The 11031-nt window shown below is 39.4% G+C and overlaps 1 protein-coding gene across 1 annotated transcript in view; it reads left to right on the top strand.

Annotated features, from left to right (window-relative positions):
* The first annotated feature begins 6816 nt into the window (after nucleotides 1–6816).
* PPP2R2A (protein phosphatase 2 regulatory subunit Balpha) overlaps nucleotides 6817–11031 on the top strand; it is a 43975-nt gene continuing 39760 nt past the window's right edge. The window contains exons 1-3 of the mRNA XM_035345066.1: nucleotides 6817–6880; nucleotides 7470–7536; nucleotides 10703–10766. Of these exons, the coding sequence (XP_035200957.1) occupies nucleotides 6864–6880; nucleotides 7470–7536; nucleotides 10703–10766 (148 nt within the window). The 5' untranslated portion in view covers nucleotides 6817–6863. The remainder of the gene's footprint in view (nucleotides 6881–7469; nucleotides 7537–10702; nucleotides 10767–11031) is intronic.

Genomic DNA, 11031 nt, shown 5'->3' with positions numbered 1-11031 from the left:
TACAGACTGGCTGCTGCAAGTTATCCTGATGCTGTTGGTACACAGATGAAGGCAGGATTTCACAAAATCCATAACACGTTGTAGCTCAGCCGATCTCAGCGTGAACTCCTGGGTATTAACCAGGTCAGAAAATCTGCAGATCTCCGTCTTCTCTTGCTCTGTAGGTAGGACACTAGCCTGGAAACACAGAATTCACTTTCCAGTTCTCCCTTTGCCACATTAGAGCTATTCATGCTTCAGTTTCATATTTGGACAGAGAATATCTTATATGAATTTAAAATATTATTCTTATGGTATTAAGAAAGATAAGTTTCAATTCCTGAAAGTTTTCCAGGTTGTTGAATGCATTTTCTTTACAGCATAGAGGACAAGCGAGGCCTTTCAAAACCCTTTTGTTGTTGTGGTTGTTTGGCAAAGTACAGAGAAGAAAAGAAAGAAAGAACTACCCTTCGGTGAGCAACAAATTTAATGAGGGCACTGCTTTGTAATGCAATAGACCAAGTTCAGGATCTTGGACAGAAGATCTTGGGCTGCCTAGGACTGATCAGAAAAAACAGAGTTTGGTTTCTGCAGGGTCTGTGGAGGAAAAAAAAGTGTCTGAGTCCTTTGGCACAGAGCCACTACCTTGTTTAGCATCGTTTGGAGACGTGGATCATGAAGGTTAATGTATTTAACAGCAAGACAGTTCTCCTGGCAGTTTTGCGGGAAGTCAGATAGCATGGGAACCCCTGGAGTTGCTCAATGAATTGATGTTCTTGGTAATTTCCTGCCTGCTATTGGAAACAAAACTGATAAGGTTGTTGATTTCTCAGAGCCCCTGCGGAGTCCAGGGAACTTCCAGTTTGTGGGAATTTGAAAATATTTCTAGTGACTGTCCAGTTTGGACTGTAACCAAGTTTTGGAAAGATGAAATTTCTCTTAAACCAGAAAACGCCTGATTTTTATTTTTATTGGGGGGACAGGAGTATAGAGGTTTGCTTTACTCTCAGTTTCTTATAACTTTCTACAATTATGCTAAAGAAAACATAGAATAACAAACAGACTTGTTCTAACCTTGTGGTTCTCCGCCTCAGAGTTTTTCAGCCTTGGATTCAATGTCACCAACAGGAGGCAAGTCACTCTGCACCCAGCTAAGGCTGAAATAAGCAGCTTCGTAAGAGGGGAAGTTGGAAAGTCTGGTCCCTAAGCCTTGCAGCTGAATTCTCCGGTATCTGGAAGGATACAAACTTCAATTTTTGCCTGGGTGGATTCTCTGGAGTCTAATAAGGTCCAAACTCATGGTGCAGCCGCTGTCAGTGGAGGCAAACATTCAGGCTGGCTCACTATCACATTTTCTTGGAATCGGTAAGCAATTGAATATCCTTGAAGCATCCATTTGTATGAAACCTAATTGGAATAGGTAATTGAGTCAACAGCTACTGCAGGAAAGCGGACAGACATCAAGCACGAACATGCTAGCCTTGTTTTGGTTTAAGCAATGGGGCTGGGAGAAGACTTTTTACTTCAGTACAGATAAAGGAAATAAAACTGCAGAAACCCAGCTTCACCCAGTGGTCTGGCATAATGCTAGCAGTAATACTTACACGAGCCCTCAGCCTATTGTTAGGCAAAGTGAAAGGGATTAGCTTGAACCACTTTTAATAATTAAACCTTTCAGTAGTGGTTCAGATGAACTCACTTTGCATGCAACACACTATGGAAATGTTACATGACTAATTGCATCTCTGTGCAGTGCCTGGTTAGACATATCTGGATCTTGTGTCCTCACGTGAGCATCCTCTAAATGCCACATGGTTTATGCAGATGGTTCTTTTCAAAGATATCTGGATGCCTTCTGGATCTATCTGTGCCTATTCACTGTGCTTCTCACCCTTCTATAGATACACCACACAAGTACTAAAACCTCTGTAGTTCTTATCTGAAGACGAATGGAGATATACAAATATCACGGAATCATAGAATGATATATGTATATATATGTCGTGGCCAAGATTTCCCTCTCTGTACTTCAGCAAAACATCTGGCTCACCTGTCAACATCTGATTTTTAAGTTGTCAGCAGGTTCTGTACCTAAAGCCTGACCTAAATGCCACTGAAACTAAAGATCTCTCTATAGTGACTTTGGAGAGAGTGGGCAAAGGGCATAATATACTCACAAATCATTACTAGTTTTTGTGCTACTTTAGTGATAACAACTCAAGCCATGGAATTAATTTATTGCACATTAACATTTAAGTGAGCGCTGCAGCAATGATCTTATCAACCAGATTTCTCTTTCAGGTTCATGGGGTCAGGTTTGTGCCTGGTCTTTGTGTCAGGGCAGGCACCATCTCCCCCTCCAAGGACTCTGAAATCAGCTTCGGATGATAGAACGATGAGAAGGTAGGATTCTAATTGTAGCTCATACATGGCTGAGGTGCCCCCATGGCAAAAGTTCCTGGGGTTGTGCATGTTCAATCTCTGCGACTTGACTGGCAGGAAGAATGCAGCACGTATCTGCTGTATTTGTGCAGCTGGGGTAACCAACAGCGAAACAGGGTGCAGTGAAACAGAAGTGAAGAGATTTTGGTGGAGCTACAGAAATGTCAGTGCATTATGGAAAAAAAAAAAAAAATCCACATTTCCACTTTTTTTTTCTCCTGCTTACTATTTGATTTGCTTGTACACCGGGAGAGATCAGCTTTAAGTCTAAACCCAAGAGTTAGAATGGAAGCTACAGTGCAGCATTTCTGCATTGTAAAACAGAGTAGAAATAGGATTTCAAAAATAAAAATTGATAATTTAATCTGATGACTCAGAAGCAGGATATTTTAGTATTTTTCTGCATACGTGTGTTTGTCCAAAACCAAGATTTGTGTAGTTTAAATTAATTGATACTCAACTATCAGTAAAGATGTTGTTTACTTTTCTTCTCCCTCATCCCTCATGGAGTCTTTTACGAAGTAAATTCTGGTTGAAGATAAATAAATATATATACATTTTCTTCTGGGATATAAATACAGAAATCTCTCTGTTTACAGGCAGAGAAAGCAAGAAACAGGTTCGTGTTAAAAAACACATAAAAGTAACTTCAAAGGAAAAATTCTTCAATTCCAGATACTGAGAGAGGTGCAAAGAAGATAAAGGCACTGAAAGGGAAAGGGAGGAAGGTCAATAAGCAGATAAATTCAGGGCTTACTGTTGTCTAGGATTTTTAAATAGTCTCTAGAGTAGGCCAATTAAGTATCACTGTTAAACAACTTGCCCTTTTCCTATATCTCAGGGCTTCTCTCTACACAGCTACTTCAGGCTGCATCTTCTACTGCAGACCTTGAATGCATGGCAGCCCTGGGGTCTTTGAAGAAAGTGATATGTTTTCCTTTTGGGTGGCAGCAGTTGCCTGTGGCAGAAACTGAGATTTATTGGCAGGCTTAATTTCAAATTTCTGTCTCTTTCACTGGTATCTTGTAAACAGCTTCCCAGTTGCCAAGCTGTGAATGACTAAATGTCTAAAGCATGAGCTGGTAATTTAGTGATTTGAGTCCTGATATTGAAAGCCACGAAAGTTATTTGGCCATCTGCGTGCCCTGGCACATGCACATATAGTCACTTGCACAGCAGTGACAAAATGAAAACAACTAGGCCTGCTGCAACTTTCGATCTGTTTTTGCTTCTCTGAGGATCAAAGAATTGGGTTGGATTTTGAAGGGCAAGGGGAGAGATGAAGGAAGTAATGTAGGGGAATATGTGGGGGAAGACTGAATGGAGAAGCATGGAAAAAACAGACCCTGTGAACACTGGAAGATGTCTTGGACCAAGTAGGGAGATTCCCACCAGGCAGGTGAATTCTTACAATGAAGCATTGTAAGAGAATTGAGTTCTACACTTGCAAAACTTCATGGCTAAATTCAGGATAGCATATCAAGCTTGGGGCAAATTTTATGCAAAACATGACCCAGTTACTATAGGTTCTCAAAATCAGATGTCTTTCAAACTATGCCTAGTTCACAAAGGTTTTCAGAGCAAGAGTTAATTTTTTAAATAAAAATATTTACAAATAAGAATGCTGAGAAATTTCTTCTCTAAATTTCAGCAGCGTTTCTCAGCAGCTTTGACAACTGGAAATGCTTGCAGCTAAGTGAAAAGCTGAAGAAGTTTGGTAAGTAACAGCCAACTGTTTAATAAGCTTTCCTTCTCTAATTATGTGATAGAGGAAAATAGTCTCTCTGTTCTAGAAACATTTCCATGGACTAACATGAATTGTCCAGGCTCAGTACCTCTGAAATTGTAGTTGTAAACACAAGTTACAGAAAATCCAAGAAACCTGAGATGAAGGCATCCTTCATCTAGGGTTTTTGCCTTTCCATGCCCCCGTTAACAGGCTGTGTAACCACAGTTTCTCCCCAATTAAACTTGGTTGATAAGGATGTGAGTCTGATTCATCACTTAAACAGTCATTTACATCAATAAAAACAACAATAAATAATCAGAACCATTTATCTGCCTTCACACAGGGCTGTCACACCTCCAGTCTCTATGCTGCTTCAGTATTCCCAGCCCAGCATCACCACCTCCCGCTCCTGGACCCTTCACGTCAGACACAGTTGGATAGCTTGCCAGACAGCTGCATCTGCTACACAGGGTCTCAGGGCACAAGAGGCTGCCACACAGCTCAACACCCAGAGCGTGTGGCTTCTAATGAGGGCCCGACACAGAAGAGTCCTCCTAAAAATATACTCTCCCCAGCCATCATTCCTTCTCACACATCTTCACTCGCAGGCGTGCTCCCTGCAACCCAAAGGCAAAAGGTTAAGAAATCTTTTTACAACAGGGCCAAATGCAGCCACAGTGGGTACTAAGGATGGCAGAGCAGTGCCTGGCTACGTGTCGTAAATAGACAATGGCTGTTGGTGGGGCTACATTTTCTTATATCCCTGCTAAAGCATCTGCTTTGCATTGTTACAAGTGAGAAGAACAAAGCCTATGATGACTTGGGCCCCCCAAGGTCCCTGGTCCTCAGAGCAATATAAGGAAATAACCTCAAGCAAGTAGCCAAGTTGATTACAAGCCCACGTACCATGAGCTGTTTTTAAAGTATGTTATAAATGTTTTAACTGAAAGACTGCTCGTATGAGCAAATTAAGTGCCATCATCTCTAGTTCATTTCCAATGAAAAAATAGGAACAGAAAGCATTTGCTCAAGGTCTCCAAGGGAATCAACAACACAGCAAGGATTAGAACTAAGGATTTCCTGTCCAATCTGCAAACCACACCTCTCTCCTGTTTACAGTGTTAACTTATTCCCTAGCAGAAAAGCCATGTGAATGGAACAATTCAGTCTGCTATTTTGGCCTCCCTTCCTTCCCTTCTCAGTTCATTCCTGGCATTACCTTCAGACTCTTACAAACCTGTTACCAGAAGAACTCTGGGACAAAGTGAAGCAAGCAGAGAATGTTTCAGAACAGTTTCAGCTCAAATAATATTTGCTAAATTGAAGAAATTTTTAAAACTTAAAAAAAAAAAAAAAAAAAAAAAAAAAAAACGCCCTGGAAATATTGTGCTATTGTGCTGTTATTAATAAAAAGGAAAACAAAACCAAAAGGTAAATTAACTCATACATCAAGGGATAAGTTAATGAATGGCTAAAACCAATCACGCCAGTTACCTGCACACATCGTTTTTTGCACACATGACCCATACATACTGAAGCAATAGTGTTACTGCTCAGAGTCATAGTAAGTGTATGGCTTAAGAATCAAGAGAGTTTTAAAGATATATATTGAGGCTCTTTGCATTTGGTTCCGCCCCTCCTTTCTTTTTTTATGTCATATTTTCACATTTCCCTCTAGAATCACAGAAGCTAAAATCTCCTTGAAAGATACCAAAATATCAGCTGAATTTCTTATGTGAAAATCTTCTTCTCTCTACAATACCAGGGCTTAGGACATCAGTCTGTTCACGCCCCCTAAATACCATGAAGTGTTAGCAACATCAAGCTGATTGAAAGTACAAGACTTGACTAGAGGCTAGGATCAGGAGCAAGAATGCTTGACTTCAAAGACTGCAAGGGCATTTTATTCCAAATTACACATTTAATCATCCCTTCCCATAATCCACGCTTTTTAAGGAACATTTCTCTTGGCAAAGTCAGATCACTGATGTGGGAAGTTCATACACCCTGCTAGCACCACACAGAGCTAGCAATTATCTTCCTTACTGCAATATCCTACTAAAGTTACAAGCTTCTTCAAAGCACCATAACATGATTCCAAAGAGCCAACTGAGCTCTTTTCAGATCAGCTGGCTTTTACATATGTTTTATTAACAATAGCTTCAGAGATACATACGAGATAACTATAGCACTGAGCTGAGACTTGTATTTACTTATGCCTTTTGAAATAAACGTGTGCAGCCGTAATTCTTCCAGCTCGTGGTGAAGGATAATAGCTTGTTCATTAATGCATAAAAGTACATTGCTTTAGTAAGAATCGAAAATAGAAGATACTAAACCCCACTATTAAAAATAACAGGGAAATCCTATAGACAGCAATGTTTTTAACACACTTGCTTTCAGCTTCCTGCTTTTGTTAAGCCAACTCATTTCATAGAGGTCGCTGAAGCCATTCTTTTACCTATTTAGGTTTATTAGTAAGGAACGAGCAATTCTGCTCCCTCAATACCACTGCAGCCCTTCCTCAAAAAGAAACATTTTTGTGTATAGCGCATGAAGTTTAGACGTTGAAAACAAACAACTAAATAAAAAGAACCGTTCAAGACCCTTTGCAGTTCTTTATCTTAGCTCCTCCCCTTCCTGCAAAGTGCCTCATAAAGGTGGTGGTGAGCAAGGCTCTTTTCACCTGTGTGTTACTCTGTGCTTCTTAGAGATGCAGCATGTTATCAGTTAAGTCTGTGCATGAAGTGTTTTTTTTTTTTTTTTTTTTTTTTTTTACCCCAAGATAACTTTTTGTAAAAATTGTTGATGTTACTGTTGTGTTTGTTCCATCAATCTCAGTGTATTCCAAGAGATTGGAGAATGTTAATTATTCCTGTCCTAGAGACTGATAGCACAAAGAGGTGTAATACTTCTTAAAGTATTCTCTCTGAATGCATTTATCGCTTTTGGATTACTTTGATTTTTTAATTGGTACAAAGAAAATTTTCAAGATAACAAATGTGAATTCTCTGCATCAGTAGTGAAAACTGGGACTGGGAAGGGCTAAGACATCTCCTGCCCTTAGGCTGGGAGCAGCTCTACTTAGGCTATTCCCAGTAGGTGGTTATCTAATCTGCTCTTAAAAGTGCCTAGCAGTGGATGTGCTGCAGATTTGTTGGCAATGTGGTCTAGTCTTTAATCGCTCTTACTAGAATAAAAGCATTTTCTGAGCACCTTGCCTTGTGTTTCTGGTGCTTAGTTTAAGATCCCTGTTCTTTTTATTTTGCTTTTTTGGTTGTTTTATGTTTTTTCTCGTTTGTTTTTCTACTGCCAACAGGTTTCAGAGCTCTGAGTTATGTCCAATTTATCCGGAGATGGAAGATTCAAAGATGAAGAGATACCAGGTTATCCTGAACTATGTGCTCTGTTAATCTCAGCTACTAGATTATGGGAGGGAATCAACTTAGGTTTTGTGAATCTCCTATTTTGTCCTGTAGCTGCAGTTTTAGTTTCAATAGGATAAAGTTAGTTTGCTATGACAGGTCTCATATTTTGTGGTTTGATTCATCCTCCCATAGAGCTAACTATAACTCATCAAAACGTAGTGAAACACTTAAAGGCAGTAATAATGTAACTTTTGTATGTGTCTCAAGTTATCCTTTTTTTTTTTTTTTAATTGTAAAATAGTGGAGTATCTCCTACCCTCCCAAACGAGCCCTCCTAGTTAAAAAAAATATATATTTTATATATATGTGTGTGTGTGTGTATATATATATTTGTTTTCCTACCCCAGACAGGTGCTTCCTGTCTACATCTAAGACCTTTTTCTTCTTTACCAGAAGCCTTGTTTTCCCTGTGTTCTTGCCTGTAATTTTGCACTCACTTTAAAATGAATCTCCTGCCAAAATTCAGGTGGATGAAGCCTGTACAAATTGTGCTTAAATAATCCATTAAACTAATATTTTGCAAATTGTGGTTTCAATCATTATAATTTAAACCTGCTCTAAACAGATCATCTTCAGAGCTGGTTTTAAACCAGTTTTGCAAACTCCTGCTTTAATGAATGCATAAAATTCTTTCCAAGCCTAATTAGTTTTTCTGTTTGCTTGCACCAGGCTGAAGTTAAGAGAAAAAATCTTTGTAGTTTCTGATAGAAAATTCTGAGGCTACCCCTCGTAATAGCAGAGCTTTAATCCAATGAACTTTACACTTCTGAGGTGACACAAGCTGTTTGTTTACTGAAGTTAGGAAGCTCTCATTCCATAGGCTTTCCAGTGATGAATAGTTTGGGGTGCTCAGTTACAAACCATTAGATATTACTGTTGCGTGGTTTCCTTTGGGAGATGGCACTCTAGAAAATAACTTTCAGACCAATTGCAAGTGCCGCTAATCTACCATCCTATTCTGCTTTTAATCATTGCTAATACTTAAACGAAACTGTCCAGTGAGTGCTCAGGAGAGAACGATGTTTTATGCCCCTTTGGAATATTTTCTCCACAGTGTAGATGCTAAGAACTGCTAGAAACGTTTATTTTTCCCTTTTCAAAAATAAAATTCAGTGACTTCACTGGAACTGTCCTAGAGAATAGGGTCTGATAGATGCTTTTGTCATGCGAAAGCTTAGGACTGGAAATCCTTAAACGTTTGTTTAAACCTTGGTTCTGGTCAAAAATCTCTGGCCACTGGCAATGGAGATCTCCAGGGCGTTACAAGTGGGACCTGCTGAAAGCAAGCCCAGTTCAGGTAAAGCTTGACTGTCAGCAAAAGCAAATGCATGCCCAGAGAAGACTTCCCGGCATGGCACTTGGCACAGCGCAAATAACACTAAGGGCCTGCCTGCTTGAGGTTGGTGTTGATGTAACCTCAAAGAAGTTAGATGGGTTGGGACTTGCACCAAGTGCAGTTTACCCAGCAAGTCTGCCTGCAACTCATTACAAAACCAGGGTCTGCCTGACCTTTTGTGAAGCATGAACTTCCACCTGGCAGTATTAAGACATGACTTAGCAGTGTTTTGATAATGGTTGTTAATTAAGTGGCTACATGCACAGAGACAATTATGTGAAATTAAGAGTGGGGAAACACACGGTGAATATTAGCAAACATTTTCTAGGAGTAAAGCCTGTTAGGCTGTGAAATGTTCTCCCAAAAAGCAATGGAAACATCTTTTGCTGAGATACTTCAAGCTAGACAGTAGGAAGTACAGAAGGGTATGCTGTAGGGAATTAAATTGCCCTGATGTTAACCGTTGTGTGACCTTGGATGGCTCAGCTATTAACTAAACTCCAGTGATAATTTTGGTGATAATTACTCCCTTTATTTCTAAACTGAATTATTGTAATTCATTATAGTCTTGTCTAATGGGTCAAATTACTAGGAAACTAAAGCAGATACAAAATGAGTTGGTGATAACTCTTTGGACCTTAGCTGTTTGATCAGTGATTTGACATTAATTTATTATTTAAACTGGTTACCAGTCAGATTTCACATCTTGACTTTAAGTTGTAACTTCTGCAGCTCATGATTTATGCTGCTGTGAACTGACCACTCTGTATGTAGTTCACTGTCCTTACCAAACACAACCAGAGAGAGTTTTCTGTGGGTCTCTTGTCCCTACAGCATTTTCATTTCCTGGAGATGGTCTTTTAGTCTGAGTTGAAGGGGTTGGTTTGCATAGCAAGAACTAGTGAGTAAAGCATAATTGGAATAAACGTTCAGCAAAGCTTTGTACTGTTGGTGGTTGTGTAGAAATTTAACATATTACGGTTACTATTTCCCCAGAGCACCTGAACAAACGCTTAAACTCCAGTGAAATCAAAGGGTCATAAGCATGTGCTTACAAACTTTCAGTCAGAGCTGCAAAACACTCTCGCTAATTTGCACTAACCATTAATACTGGAATGAACACTTGCGTTGTCTGAATTAGCAAGTGAACACCCAAGCAAAGACTGATTCCCAAGTTGTCTTGCTAATTACCATGGCTGTGATTTAATGTTAATTATTTATTATACTTCATTATGTTCTATAGCTCAGTTAGTTCAAAACAAAAACCTGAAATGTTGGAATTATGATCTTTCATTCTGGCACCATGATATTAAATCTTTTCTAAGAAGGACTTTGTTCTAATTATAAGGTATGTACTAAAGCTTCATTAATTTATATTACAGGGCTAATTGCAAGTCTTTGCTTTTTTGCCCTTTTTTTTTTTTTTTAGCAGCAGAAGTTCTTGAAACAATGCTTATGCTACTGTGAGGGCCAAATTCTGTATTAATAGTACAGAAAGCAATGGATAAATTGGACTTGATTTGCAATCTTCCCTGCTAAGTGGTTTCAGAACACTTCTGTTTAGGGTTGAGAAAGATGGCTTTAAGGAATCCCAAAACAAGACCTGTTCCAGATCTGGAATTGACTGAATATGGCCACAGATTTATAGAACTGAGTCAATTTATTCCTGAGCTCTGGGAAGTGTGGACCTGGGTGTTAAGAGAAGGCCCTTAACACTTCAGTGATCTAAAAAAAAAAAGCCTGTCTTGATTGTGAATGCTTTCAAACTTGCGGTGTGTCTGTCTTCAGATTTTTGGGTGGCTGTCAAGATGGACCAAGCAAAATACATGGTTCCAGATTCTCCCAACCTTAGGTGAGTTGCAGTTCTTCAGAATGTGCTGTATGTGTTGAGCATTTTTCAAACATTGCTTTATCATTGCTTGCAATAATTACTTGATTTGCATGTGTGGTTTTTGAGGAACGTTGAGATAAAGCTGCATTTGTCCGAAGTAGCCTACAATGTGACCTAGTCCTGGGTTTGTGGCGTTTACTCTCAAGCACTGGGAGCCCAACTGCGTTGGTGCGTTTGTTTAGACGTGTTCAGTTCCCACAGTTCTCTTTTGCACTGAACTTGAAGA

This window comes from Oxyura jamaicensis, chromosome 22, assembly GCF_011077185.1.
Source record: "Oxyura jamaicensis isolate SHBP4307 breed ruddy duck chromosome 22, BPBGC_Ojam_1.0, whole genome shotgun sequence".
NCBI lineage: Eukaryota > Metazoa > Chordata > Aves > Anseriformes > Anatidae > Oxyura > Oxyura jamaicensis.
This window is presented reverse-complemented; position numbering and strand designations above follow the sequence as displayed.